The 14047-nt window shown below is 24.8% G+C and overlaps 3 protein-coding genes across 9 annotated transcripts; 1 reads left to right on the top strand and 2 right to left on the bottom strand.

Moving 5' to 3' along the window:
• Positions 1–88: 88 nt before the first annotated feature.
• LOC112682244 lies at positions 89–1650 on the bottom strand. 6 transcript variants are annotated; one of them, XR_003148473.1, is made up of 6 exons: positions 1603–1650; positions 1200–1291; positions 799–903; positions 551–746; positions 343–481; positions 89–181 (listed from the first exon to the last, which is right to left on the bottom strand). XR_003148473.1 is itself a non-coding variant. In XM_025552777.1 (2 exons), the coding sequence occupies exons 1-2, from the start codon at positions 1106–1108 to the stop codon at positions 604–606; spliced, it is 453 nt and encodes a 150-aa protein (XP_025408562.1). In that variant the 5' UTR covers positions 1109–1596; the 3' UTR covers positions 490–603. The 6 variants fall into 6 exon arrangements, 1 of the variants encoding a protein (XP_025408562.1); XR_003148472.1 differs by lacking the exon at positions 1603–1650 and adding an exon at positions 1391–1596; XR_003148471.1 differs by lacking the exon at positions 1603–1650 and having other exon boundaries at positions 1200–1596.
• A 351-nt stretch (positions 1651–2001) lies between these two features.
• On the top strand, positions 2002–6966 carry LOC112682242 (WD and tetratricopeptide repeats protein 1-like). Of its 2 annotated transcripts, XM_025552775.1 has the most exons (12): positions 2085–2103; positions 2165–2436; positions 2506–2636; positions 2729–2840; positions 4306–4493; positions 4597–5114; positions 5180–5277; positions 5374–5746; positions 5846–6017; positions 6091–6283; positions 6341–6558; positions 6642–6966. In XM_025552775.1, exons 2-11 carry the CDS (start codon positions 2377–2379, stop codon positions 6530–6532), a joined length of 2037 nt encoding a protein of 678 aa, XP_025408560.1. In that variant the 5' UTR covers positions 2085–2103; positions 2165–2376; the 3' UTR covers positions 6533–6558; positions 6642–6966. The 2 variants fall into 2 exon arrangements, with proteins under 2 accessions (XP_025408559.1, XP_025408560.1); XM_025552774.1 differs by having other exon boundaries at positions 2002–2436.
• LOC112682243 (conserved oligomeric Golgi complex subunit 2) lies at positions 6556–13766 on the bottom strand. The gene is made up of 12 exons (XM_025552776.1): positions 13693–13766; positions 13375–13607; positions 12565–12792; positions 12248–12502; positions 11854–12155; positions 10165–10285; positions 9954–10096; positions 9644–9802; positions 9348–9574; positions 9032–9275; positions 8266–8425; positions 6556–6693 (listed from the first exon to the last, which is right to left on the bottom strand). The coding sequence occupies exons 2-12, from the start codon at positions 13423–13425 to the stop codon at positions 6604–6606; spliced, it is 1980 nt and encodes a 659-aa protein (XP_025408561.1). The 5' UTR covers positions 13426–13607; positions 13693–13766; the 3' UTR covers positions 6556–6603.
• Between the last annotated feature and the right edge of the window lie 281 nt (positions 13767–14047).

The raw sequence follows: 14047 nt of genomic DNA, 5'->3' as shown, positions 1-14047 counted from the left end.
TTTCATAATTAATTATAAATACAAAACAAAATAAACATTGCTAACTTCAATTTCAAATTGATAATATAAATAAACAAATGAAATATTAACAACTTTTAAATATCAGTTAACCATAAAATAAACAAATAAACAAAACAAATCATAGCACCCATCATAGAGTTTCAACCATCAAATACAAATCCTGCAAAAAATAAATACTCGTTAAATAAGTTAGATATATATTGATTTTTATAACAGAATTATAAAATTTCTATTTCAATATATTTAAATAAATAAAAATTGTAATTTTAAATCTTATAAGTGTATTTTATTATATAAAAAATATTTTTATTTTTAACTTACCAATTATGTTATCCAATGGAATTTCTGATTTGTTAAAAGCTTTAAGAAGTTCACCAAATATCTTCTCAACAAATGCACCTTCATTTGCACTTTTTGAATCAGTAAATAGTTGTATAAGTTTGAAGAACTTGGTTTGAAACTTATTATTAGAAAAATTAAAAAATAAAAAACATTAAAAAATTTCACGCATATACATGTTTTTACACACCCAACATCTGTGCTTTCATCTATGATGACACTGTAAACTCCCGTTGGATAATGTCAAATAGTGATAATGTCAAAGGTCTCTGTGGTCGGGTAGCTTAGTGGTAGAGCAATCGTTCGGCAAGCAAGAGGCCCGAGTTCGATTCCCGATCCAGCGGCTTGATTTTTGACATTATCTCGCCACCGAGAAGCTAACAACACTAAAAAAGTTGATTTTAGAATGATGGCTAATTTCCTCACTATGACTTTTACCAATAAAATTGTTCACAATAGATGTGGCTTTGGTATTACCAAGATTTATACCACTTGCAATTTTTGAATCGTCAAATGCTACATTATATATTGCAGTTATGTAATCTATAACATTAAAGGATAAGTTGAATTCACTTAAAAGGCGATTTAATAGTAATTCAGCTTTCTTAATTTTCTGTAATTCATTCAATTTTGTTTGATTATTTACAAAGCCTTTTATAAGAGGTTGCAGACTCCCGATGGAACGCACATTACGAGTGTGTATTTTTGGGGTAGAATGCTTTTTTATTACTAACAATTCAGCAGTCATTTTTTACGAACACAATTGCACTTAGCCATCAATTGATTATTTGGCACCGGAATCAACTAATAAGAAAGTTTAGAATCTTGTAACCACTCACTTCTAAATTTTTGTTTTTTATGTTCAAGCTTTTTGCTACTTTCCCCTCTGCAACATTTGACGTCTCTGGATCGACTTCATTTTCACTATTCACTGTTAAAAACTCAAATGTGAACAAAAACAGCTTGATGAATAAATGAAAGTAATAAAAATAATTCTCGACTAAATCTAATATTTATACTGAGTACTAACAAAATTTAAAATTGACAATATAAATTGGACATTGGAACACCACACACGCAAATACGCAATACAGCACTGATAACTATACCTTATAAATATTAAATTCGAAGAATAAAAATATTAAAAATATCTATGAATATGTACATTGGTATTATCATTGTTTATTTTTGAATTATTCTATAACAGTAGTATATTTCTCACTCTAATCGCTGATAACTTACTATACTTTAGAAATTCGAAGAATACAACTATTAAAAATATCTATTAATAGGTACATTGATATTATCATTATTCACTTTATAATTATTCTATAAAGATCATATGTTTCTCATTCTATCAATGGTTCTGGTGGAGAATCGTATAGAGGCTAAAACGATTGTATTTCCCAATCAAGATCGTACCATCTGGCTATACTGGTAACCACACGTTCAAAAGTTGGTTAAAATCAATTTTACGGTTTTTATTACACGGTATACCTTGATGTAACAACATGGTTCAACCAATCAAAAATAATTATTTTAGAAGACACGACACGGCATGGTAAATGGTATATAAGACTGTGGTATAATTGTGTTTATTATCTATATAATTTTCACCAGTTTTTGTTGATAACTTAAAATGAATATTATATCTAAATCCTCTATGTGTGTACTCCGCTGAAATATTTACTTGTAGCATTTACAGTAAACTACTGATTAGTGCATTGATCAGTTTTCAGAAATGTAATATCTTATTTAAAGTTTGTTGTACTATAGATTAAATTTCTAATCTTATGTTAAATAGATTGAGTCGACACTGTGCACGAATTTAAAATTCGTGATTTTGTGAATTTACTCTGGTTTAAGATATACTTTATTTAAACATTTATGATATAAACTAATATCTAGTTATTGGTTTATTGAATATAGTTTTAAATGTATAGTTTCATCATGGTATAACGCTATTGAAATATTTATTTGCTCTCAATACTATTTTTCACTATTAAACCTGCTACAATGTCTTTTGAAACAAAGCGTCGGAACATTTTACAGTTGATGAGAGATCGAGAATTGAACGTAATATATATATATATATACTTTTTTTATTCGTTATATCTTTATTTTAAAACAACTTTTGACTATTAGGACCACATAAAGACCAAATATGCATTAAAAAATAACTTGAATAACAAATGTATTTCAAAACTTGGGTTGCTCACTAATTTAAATGGCCATCAAGGGTGTGTTAATTGTCTACAGTGGAATGGCAGTGGAAGGTATCTAAAATATTTTTATATCATACATTTGATAATCTTATTGGGAATATTATTTTATTGTATCTTATAAATATTTTTCTATTACTTTTTAGTACATTGGCATCCGCATCCGACGACTTTCAAGTTATATTATGGGATCCATTTGCACATAAAATTAAAACTAGTATTAAAACATTACATCGTGGTAATATATTTACTGTTAAGGTACGTTTTATGTATATTAAGATATAAATTACCTATTTTAAATTGATTTAATTTATTCACTGTGGTTGACATCATTAGAGTCACTGTATGTATAAAACACCAATTGGTATCATACATTTGTAATAAATTTCATATAGCTTTATCGTTGATATTGTTTAATTAACTTATAATTTAGCCACCTTAATTATATAATTGAGTTAATTATTTGTCCAAAATTAAATTTCTTTATATTATATTTGAAAATTATTCAATGTTATAAAATCTTTAAGTATAATTATGCATGAACATGATAATTAAATTGACAATTCTATATTTTGCACTTCAAATCAAATTATATTTTATGAATCCTATAAATATTTTTAATATTTGTTTATCATTTACTTGAGATAATTATGATTTTTTTAATAATGTTATAAAATATCATGAAATATTTTTTTATTTTTAAGATAGGTATTAAAACTGAATATATATAAATATTTCATATGACAAAGTAGAGCAACAAAATTAAACATGTGAATATTAACAAATAGATAACATAAAATAGAATAAAATAAAAATAAGCTAATCTATACATATTTTTATTTTATTTTTAATTTTTGTCAAGCTAATCTATACATTACAAAAACTAGGTTAACAGTGATAGTGATATTAAGGGCTTAGTGAGACTATTATAGCTGGAAGATATTTGAAACTTTAGATCATAAATTAATGTCCAGGTTTTGTATCCAATTGACTGCATCCCTATTAACTGAATGGATATCGAATGCCTTTTAAATTGAATTAAAAATATATAATTCCACAATAGTTAAGAAGCTTCTTAGACTGATGAAATTATTTTTCAATTTTTCAAGTAGTTTTTCTTGTATTATTCATATGCTGAGAATAAATATGAAATATTTTTAAATATGATTAATAATTAATAAAACTTTCCTGTTTAATATATAAACCTATATACTTATAGGTTTAAATAAGACTGCCAACTTCATTTTTTTCTTAAGGTTTTAAATATGCTGTAAATGATTTTTTTTTTTAACTAATTGTAAAAGTATTAAGTAATTTATTAAAGTGGCAATAAAGTGATTCTGTTAAAAACTCTAAAATTTGATTTTCATTCATTATTTATATTTAACAAAGTTGAGTTTAGATAAATGTACTCCTAGTTAAGTATTTAATAGTTTTGCTATTTTAATACTAATTTATAGAATTTGCTTTCAAGATTTTGTGGTAAAAAATTAATATTGACAAAAAAAAATGTTTTCAATGTTTCAGTATTTATTTATTGTTTAACCCTTAGTTATTGTCTTTTACTAACAATAATACATTATTTTCTTGTTTGATATATTTTACTGTCTGTTTGAAAAAGTAAACATACTTAGTATTTATTTTTGAAATGAATTGTAAATAATATTTAAAACATATTTATTATGCTTAGTTATAATTGCAGTACAATTATTGTTTGATATAGTTTTTACCTAATTGCAATGATGATGTAGTTGCAACTGGAGCAGCTGATTGGAATTCACATACATATAATTTAACTACAGGAAAAAGATTAAGTATTTGCACATGTGCTGAAGGAAGAGTAAAAAGAATAGCTGTAGCAAATGATACACCCAGTGTTTTCTGGAGTGCATCGGAGGACGGCATTATTAGGTATATATTTTTACTCAAAGTGAAATTTATTTGTATAAAATCTGTTATACATAAATAAAATGTATCATTGTAAATATAACATTATTTGTTTATGTTCATACAGACAACATGATATGCGAATGAATCATGAATGTAGTTCTGACCATAATAAAATAGGTATTTTGTCCATTTATAATTATGAAGGAGAACGTATTGAAGCTAAATGTTTGGACATAAATCAACTAAGAACTGAACAGCTTGCAGTTGGTGCTAATGATCCTTATGTGAGATTGTACGATCGCAGAATGGTTCCCTCATTGTCCTTAATTCCAAACCACAAGGCATTTCCAGAATTGTATTCAGGTTTAGTATTCAATTCTAATTCAGATCTAAATCGGTCAAAAAAAGCTAAACGAACCCTTGATGATGTTGTTCAATACTTTGTACCTGGTCATATTCATCCTGATAGACCTGAATTACCTCCTAATAAAAACAAAAATATTGGAATTACTTATTTAACTTTTAGTCCTGATGGACAAGAACTTTTAGTTAATTATGGTAGTGAATACGTATATCTTTATGATTTATCGAAACAAGTTCAAGATGCATTTTCCAACGTTCCAAAAGTGATGAAAGTTTATCGTAAGTTTTTTCAAGACATAGCATTAAAATTTAAAAAATGTTGTGAAAAAATGTTTTGGTTTAAGGAGAAAATGGAGAAGGAACTTCTAAAGACACATTATTCAATCCAATTCCGGCTACACATACTAAGTTACCACTAAAAGTTGAAGAATTGAAGTTAAAGGTTAAATTTTATCAATTATTTTGAAAATATTTAATTTTATTACTGAAAATAATAAATATATATATATATATATATATATATGTATATATTTTACAGGCAAATCAGTACTTTGACAAACAAGAATATACGGCTGCTATTAACTTTTACAATTATGCCATACATATTTTTAAGTCATCTAGTGTATTGTTTTCGAATAGAGCTGCAGCTTATATTAAAAGAAAATGGCAAGGTGACTATTATGCAGCTCTTAAAGACTGTGTGACTGCATTAAAATTGGATCCTGATCACATGAAAGCTCATTTTCGTCTTATAGTATGTCTATATGAATTAAGAATGCTAGATGATTCTAAAATGTATCTCGAAGAATTTAAAAAAAGATTTCCGTCATACAATACCAGTGAAGCTTTCTTAACAATTCACTCCAATATACATCATTCAATACGTAGAAAAAAAGAAGCACTCATTGAAGGTAATCACTACATTGATATTTTGATTTGTTTGTTCATTAGATTTTAGTCTTTTTATAATTTCTCATATACTTTGTTGGGTATTTATTTATAATTTACAGAAGAAAAATTGAGAAAAATTATTAGTGAAGTAGTAAAAGATCGAAACCTGGCACAAGAACCTCAAAATACACTTGAGCCATATCTTCGTAAAAAAGCTAATGATTACCATCAAAGATATTATGGACATTGCAATACATCAACTGATATCAAAGAAGCTAATTTTTTTGGAAGGTAACTAGAGTTTTTTAATTTTTTTTTTTTTTTTTTATTATTTGAAACAGTTAAAGTTCAATTTGGTTTATAGCCAAAGTCAATTCATAGTTGCTGGTTCAGATGATGGTTTATTTTTTGTATGGGACAAATATACAGAAAATAATTTACTTGTATTAAAAGGAGATAGTTCAATTGTAAATTGTGTACAACCCCATCCTTCAGAGTTCATGTTAGCAACTAGCGGTATTGATAATGAAGTAAAATTATGGACTCCATTACCAGAAGTAATTGATTTTACAGTATGTGAATTCAGATTTCTAAAATAATAATTTATGCTATAGGATTTGGATAATAAACATGAAATAAAACAATATAATGCAACAGCTTTGTTAAACCAACGACGTATGGTGGCTGATCCATTTGAATTGTTTATGAATGGCATGAGGAGGTCAGTTGAAGAAGAAATGGATGCGGACAATATGAATGAAGCAAGATCAATGTTGGAACAGTTTTATGGTTACCGCTTAAGTTAAAAATGAATACAAAATATACAAAATCGGTAAGTTTTTAACAATATATATTTTTACAATTAAAATTCTAATATTTATGGTAATTTATCAACAACAATTGTGTCTTTAACAGATTCCAGTTTTAATTCAATATCTTTAACATCTGGTAAATGCATACCTCCAATCTGAAATAAAATATATTATCTATTATCATTAATCAATTATAATACTAGAGTGTGAAACATTACATTTTTTAATATTTAAAATTGCCAATTGTATGTGGTGCTTCTTGTGTAAAATGTTTAAACATATGAAGTATGAATATTTATTAAAACTTGTATTTCGTAAATGATTAGGTACTATTGTTAAATTATTTCAAGGTACAGAATGTAACTATTACTTTTTTATTTTCATTCAAATTTTCTGTTAATAAAACTCACTTAGGTGTTTTATTTATTGTTCAAACAAACTCATAAAATATAATTCTGTATTCAATAACTATATTATTATATTAATGTAATATTTTTATTATTAAGCTGAAGGTTATATAAATCATTATAAAAGTGTAAGTAATAAATAAGAATAAATATATTTATATTATGAATATTATTTTAAAAATATATGTATCTTATTCATATAGTATTGTCATTTAATTTTAATAAATTATTAATAATTTAAATTTGAAAACTTTTTATTAATAAATATGAAACTATTATTTTATGTGATTTCATTGTAAAAAATTTAATTTTTGATTTAATGCTTACGGTAAATTTTTATGTATTCATAAAGTTATATTTTTTAAAATTAAACTAAATAAGTTTTTTTGTTTAGTTTGAATATAAAAAATAAGTAGCTCAAGTCTCAATATTTTTTAATAGTAAATTTTATACATTTTAATAAATAGTTTTAAACTAAAAATTATCCATGTAAAGGAAGATGTCCGATTCAACCACTCATCAACAAACCCAATTAAACTGCAGAACTTAGAAATTAGAAATTTTGGTGTAGGGATTGAGATAAGAAAACATTTTATCCTGATTTTACACTGGAGGTGGTCCAGAGATAGTGTAAAGGAGTAACAACCCATTTTTTTTACATATACATAGTATTAGTTAAGTTGTAGTAACAATCATGACTTAGAACTTAAAGCACTTGAAAATACATTTATAAGTGCTATGCACTGAAAACAGACGTATATGTATAAAAAAAAAATTGAATCTTACTTTTTAAATTAATAAAATTAGCAATAAGCTAAAATGTCTATTGCCACAAATAGTTCACAAATGTTCAACAAAAATACCTGATTTTTGTAGGGTATTTAACAAGCAATTATTTACATGGGCATTGTAACATTGTTACAGCTACAATTTATACAATTCATAACATTTAGTTATAATTTGTAAAAATATTGTTTATTTAATTTTACTATGAATCATGATTATATTTAATACATCATAGTAGTTAGGACTTTCTACGTAGAACCACTGACCTAAAAGAAGAAACTGTTAACATCTGAATCAATTGTTTCAATATAAATTTACCCAACAGCTGTAACCTTACCATAAGCAACATCCAGAAATACCACGGATTACAAAAAATTAAACAATTTATCAGTTAAATCAATTTACTTTTGGCTAATTATTTTAAATTAAAATTAATTTTCAGTGTTTAATAAAGTGAATATTAAAGGGACAACAATGTAGATGTGTAATAAGAGTATAATATACAGAAGTTTAAAAAGCTTAAATTTTACTTACAGACAACAATAAGTAATTCACATCCAATGACAGTTGACGTCGAATTTTATCATCATCAGAATTCACTTTGTAGTTTGGATCTCTAATTTTCTTCAATTTTCTTAAGCTTTCTTCAGTTTTTTTTATTGCTTTCATAACATCATCAACATAAGCAACATATCTGTAATACATATTAATTAATTGTAAAAACTAACAGATATATATTCTAAAATAGAGAAAGTCCAGAGGTGTTTTTGTTCTTCGGTGTCATTTATTTTACATATTTCACATCCATCGCATGATTATAGACCTTTTATGAACAAACTTGGACTCTTATCCCTGGTTGATAGAAGAGTTGCAGCAAATTTGGTGTTTTTGCATAAGTTGATTGACGGACATGTGAATGCTCCCTTTTTTCTTTCTCTAATTAATTTTAAAATTCCCTCTCACATAACTAGGTCCTAATTCTTCCTTTGTTATTCCTTTTTACAGCACCAACTACGGTAGAAATAATCCCATTCATCATATGATGTGCATTTGTAACGAGCACCTATGCTTCTTTTAAAACGCTTAATAATAGTACTTCAATATGTTATTATTATTTTTACCTTTTTTTTTACTTTTGTTTTATATTTATTTTTTATACAATTGCCATTTGTCTATTAGATATTGTTTGGCGTTGCTTACTTTATTGTTATATTTTTCGTATTTACTATCATAATTGTGTTGTACTTTTGAGCTCCTAGCCCGTTCTTATTTATAAATAAATAAATATATTTTTACTTACTGAGTAACAATATGATCCAATACTTGCTTTTGGCAGATTTTGTTTTGTAAAGTTTTCAGTGTTGTCACAATTGATTTCATATAAGCACATGGTTCTCTTGGATAATCTCGATTTGTATGTCTAAATAACCTTGGTACATCGGTTACTCTTATTACATATGACATTACTTCATCCGTCACAGATTGTAATTTACACTTATTTATATCATTTATTAAAGAGTTTAAATTTATGTCTAGAATACAACCTACACAAAAAATGGGTAAATATATAAAATACAATTAAAAGATATAATTATACCAAGTTGTAGTGCACTCACTTTTTTGTAACTCTAAAATGTCAACTGGCACCTTTGTGCATAATAATTGTTCAAACATTAAATATATATCATTTAATTTAAAATAAAATATTTTCAAATCACTTTCCAAGTCTTCAAGAAATGTAATACGAGTGCTAAAGTCATTCAATTCAGTTTTTGATTTAACATTAGCATCTTTTGCCCAAGTTTGATACCTAGATATTAACTGCAGTATAAATTTGAAAAATCTGAAATAATGTAACATTATGTATGTAAATTAAACTTATTTTTCCATTAATCAGTTCAATTTTAATAACCTATGACTCAATTGAACTATGAATATGTTTGGATCTAAACAAGAATTCATACAATCCCATACTGTTTTTGTAACTTTAAGTTTAAATGTTTCATCATTACATAATTCATAACTTTCATTATTCATAACATTTTCAGCACAAATTCCAATTTCTTGAAACCTTAAAATATAAATTCAATTCAATAATTTTAAACCAAAATCTAAGAAAAATGGTAATCTGATTTATTCTAATATAAATACTTTAAAATATAATCAATTTAAAAATGGCTTCAAAGGAAAAATATTAAATAATGAAAGTATGTAAATGTTACCGATATTGATAATAAATCGGCAAATTCCAACATTTTTTAAAATCGTTCCAACTTTGCATTTTGTGTAATGGTTCAGTTTCATACTGTGAGATTGACAGTTCATTTAAATGTTTCATAAATTCATTAAAAGTTACTTTATAATTCTAAAATAATTGTATTTTAGTTATAATATTGTTTAAATTATTTAATTGTATTATGAAAAAATGTATACTTGTATGAAAATATCAGGTTCCCTGAAGTTAAAGATACTTTGTAAATTGTTTTTTATTTGATCAAAAACAACAGGCCAAAAGCTTTTTGAAATAAAATCAAATTTCTCAAACACATAATTTCTGAAAATAAATAAAATATATTTTAGTATTATATATATTTTATATTCAGAAGGAAAGTTTTAAGTTAACTAGTATACAGCATTTTTTAATTAATTTCTGCTGTATCTGACAATTAGGGTAATACACTAGTTAGATTAGTACATATAATATATTTTAAAATAGAAAAAAATTTAAATTTTTATCAGTTTGTAAATGGATTATATTTAGGTTTAAGACAATATTTTTGGTTATAAAATATATTTTTTGGAAAAAATTAATTCCTTCATGAAACACATTAAAATTGTATAACTCTACAGGCTTTAATAATTAGCCACTTTCTATGATAACTTTGAGGATAAGTTATACATTTAATAATAATAAATATTTTTATTTTTTTTTAAATAAATATTTTAAGTATAAATGTTAATTAAATTACTAAAACTTAACTCATTGCTAAACAAATTAAATTTATTATTTGGTCCATTAATACATTAAAAAAATAAAAATTTTAGGAATGCACATAACAGTTGAAAAAAAATTAACTAAAAGCATAACAACTTTTAATAATTAATAGTTTTATGTTATTTAAATAAATTTGAAATAATAAACTTTATAAGAACGAAGGGACAAAGAATTATACAGAGGGCCACATTAGTCTTCAATTATTAAATAGGCTGTAGATATAGTGGCATTGATTATAAATAGTATTAACTTAATACTATTACCTATATGCATTATACCTTACGGTCAATGAAAATTTCTTATTAATTGATATATTTTAGAACAATTCATAAACAATATCAATTTTAATAGTATGTTATAAAAAAAAAAAAATCTCTAGAAAATGTGTCTTTGGAGCAGCACTATTCAACCAATTGTTTTATAATTATGCCATAGTTCACTAACATTATGTATAAATTAATTTAATAAAATAATAAAAATTTAATTAAAAATAAAAATTAGTAAATGGTTAATACTCATAAATTAATATACAGTATGCCCCATAAGTCCCGTATCACCCTTAATATCTCCACGAGAAATCAATATATTTAAACGCGGTTTTTTTTTACAATACTTAGTAGTAGAATTTTTATTCAATTTTAATATATTTTTTTTAACCATTTTAAAAAATATGCTCAAGAAAATGGCTATCTTAAAAATTGAAAGTTCTGAAATGCATAAAAAATGTTTTTTGAATATTTGAATTTTTTTAAAAAAAAATTGAATTTTATGCCATTCAATCAGAATTTGCATATTAAGTATTTAAAAAAAAAAACCGTGTTTAAATATATTGATTTCCCATGGAGATATTAATGGTGATACAGGATACGGGACTTATGGGATATACTGTATAAATAAACAAATAGTTTATACATAGAAATAAATGCTTAATCCAGAGTATTATTATATTTGTAAAATACAAACGGTTTTCAAATTAATAATTCATCATCATAATGTAATACAAAGTCAATAAAATCGAGATTAATATATAAATATATAATTTTTTTATATACTATTTGTTTATCTATTAATATATTAAATTAATTTTGTCTTAATAATTAATAAATACAATTGTATGTGAAATATACTCATTATTTTGATCAGCTGCAGCTTGAAGTAAATTTTTTAAATCTCCTTGGAGGAATGTATAACATTGATTGTACAACTCTTTTAAGCCACCTTTACAATTTCTTAAATAATTTTCATTCAATATAGACTCCATTACTGGTTTAATAATATCAACCTGACAAATATTTTCTGCAGATTTAATTCTACCTAGAGATAAATACATTTCAAGCAACCGTTTCATAGTATTTTTTTTAGTTGCCACCGAAGAAACAAATACTTGATTTAATTTGTCCATTAGTGAATCATTCAGTAATGATTGTCTCTAAAAACAAAATTGTACCCAGCTATAAAATATAAATATTAAATTGAATGTTTCTTTTTACTCTAATTGATTAGTTATTGTAACGGTTATACCTTAAGATGTATAGTTTTCAATAAACTACTACATTTGGTCATACTAGACACAAGTTGATTATATTCAGCCACAGCTCGGGATAAAACAATTATACTATCATAATTTTGTTCCAATAATAATTCATCTAGTTTGTTTAGAGATTTTTGTACTTTTACAATAGCGTTAAGTGCCTGTTTATCTTTACATAATCTCTTATTCAATTGTATTTCACTGTCCAGATCATGCAATGTATTTTCTAAATTACTTTTAGTTAACTAAATAAAAATAATAACAGAATTAAATTTCTAGTTATGTCTTTATGTACGTAATAACATACATTAACAGAATTGCTTAATGAACATAAACCAGGTTTTAAGGTAGCCAATTGTTGATCAATACCAATTAATCCCTTAGATAGAAGAAAATATTTGTCACAGTCATCATTTAATGAATTAATCATCTTGTTTCGTAGATCTTTAAGAAAGATACCCATTTCAACTCTCATGTTTTCTAGTGTCATTTTATTGCGATTTTCAGTTAAAAATTCATCCACAGAAAATGATTCCTATATAAAACATATTTATGAATAGGTACCTAAATATTTTTTAAGCAGTATTATTTTAAAGTGTTCTATAATTATAAAATAAACTTTTAAGTTATCCTAAATAAAATAGATTTTTGAACTTTCATAAATACAAGGTATTTAATTTTTAAAGGATTTAAATTATAATTTAATGTAAAACTAAAATTATAAATTGTAGAATTAAATTCAGGAAAGTGATTTTATATTGTAGTATGAAAAAACAATCATAAACAGAGAAATATTAAAAGCATTAAGTTATTTATTCCTTAAGATTCAATTAATTAATTAAAATTTTGAGATCATTTTAATATTTTTATTTTTTATTGATAAAAACCAATGTTTATACAATGTAACTTGTAAGTAGTAGTATAGCATCTACCATGTTTATAATATATTTTTTGTAGAATTATAACCTATTAGTTAATAGGTATATAGTATTAACAATTGGTGTTATCTTCTTAGTTCTGTTTAATCAATATATTTTATTATTAATTGTTAGAATTAAACACATTATACACAAATTAAAAAAAAAAAAAGATAAATAAAAAATGTCTAATAAAATACCTTTGAGAATGTCTCCATATCAAACACAACATTAATGCCATCAGCGTCCATATCTTATATTGATTGGAATTTCTTATAATGAAAGTTACGAGAAAACGTTTTATATTTATCCGCAAATGAAACGTTAAAGTAAGTGATACATCATTCTACATTAGTTACATTATAAAATACATCGTATAACTGATAGATTTCCGCTGATTGGTCAAGTTAATATTAACACCTATTTGGTATGACTATTTGAAAAAAAATCGTGGATCACATAAAATGCAATATTGATATTATGCCGCCGGTGGTGTAGAAATTATAACTACAACTTACACTTCAGTATTCGTAGTGCAATTCGTATTTTTTTATAACTATACACTATAGTAAATACAACCAAATACAACCATTTAACATATTCAAATGATAATACGTATCACCAACTACGACTTTCTGATAAAAAAAAACATGGTTGTGTGCATAAACATATTTTACAACAAATTAATTTTATTATAAAACCATAGACCTTATACAATAAGTATAAAACAGAATAGAACATAAACAATAAAACATATACAACCCTCCATAGATTGCTTTCTACGCCGTATCGCAGCTGTCTCGACAAACCGTTGCCGCGTCCAATGTCTACGTGACGACGTCTTCGCGGGATAGGTTAATAATATTATTACAT

The sequence above is a fragment of the Sipha flava genome, unplaced genomic scaffold (assembly GCF_003268045.1).
Source record: "Sipha flava isolate LNK unplaced genomic scaffold, YSA_version1 200_pilon_pilon, whole genome shotgun sequence".
NCBI classification, from domain to species: domain Eukaryota; kingdom Metazoa; phylum Arthropoda; class Insecta; order Hemiptera; family Aphididae; genus Sipha; species Sipha flava.
The sequence above is the reverse complement of the archived record's forward strand: the minus strand, read 5'-3'. Positions and strand labels throughout refer to the sequence as shown.

Coding starts and splice junctions, on each gene's coding strand:
- LOC112682244 (XM_025552777.1), bottom strand. CDS start 1,108: ATGACTGCTGAATTGTTAGTAATAAAAAAGCATTCTACCCCAAAAATA. Junction 747..798: donor TATTGTGAACAATTTTATTG/GTAAAAGTCATA, acceptor CAACTTTTTTAG/TGTTGTTAGCTTCTCGGTGG.
- LOC112682242 (XM_025552774.1), top strand. CDS start 2,377: ATGTCTTTTGAAACAAAGCGTCGGAACATTTTACAGTTGATGAGAGAT. Junction 5,747..5,845: donor AAAAGAAGCACTCATTGAAG/GTAATCACTACA, acceptor TATAATTTACAG/AAGAAAAATTGAGAAAAATT. Junction 6,018..6,090: donor GAAGCTAATTTTTTTGGAAG/GTAACTAGAGTT, acceptor TTTGGTTTATAG/CCAAAGTCAATTCATAGTTG.
- LOC112682243 (XM_025552776.1), bottom strand. CDS start 13,425: ATGGACGCTGATGGCATTAATGTTGTGTTTGATATGGAGACATTCTCA. Junction 10,097..10,164: donor AACCTGATATTTTCATACAA/GTATACATTTTT, acceptor CAATTATTTTAG/AATTATAAAGTAACTTTTAA. Junction 9,575..9,643: donor ATAGTTCAATTGAGTCATAG/GTTATTAAAATT, acceptor ACATTATTTCAG/ATTTTTCAAATTTATACTGC.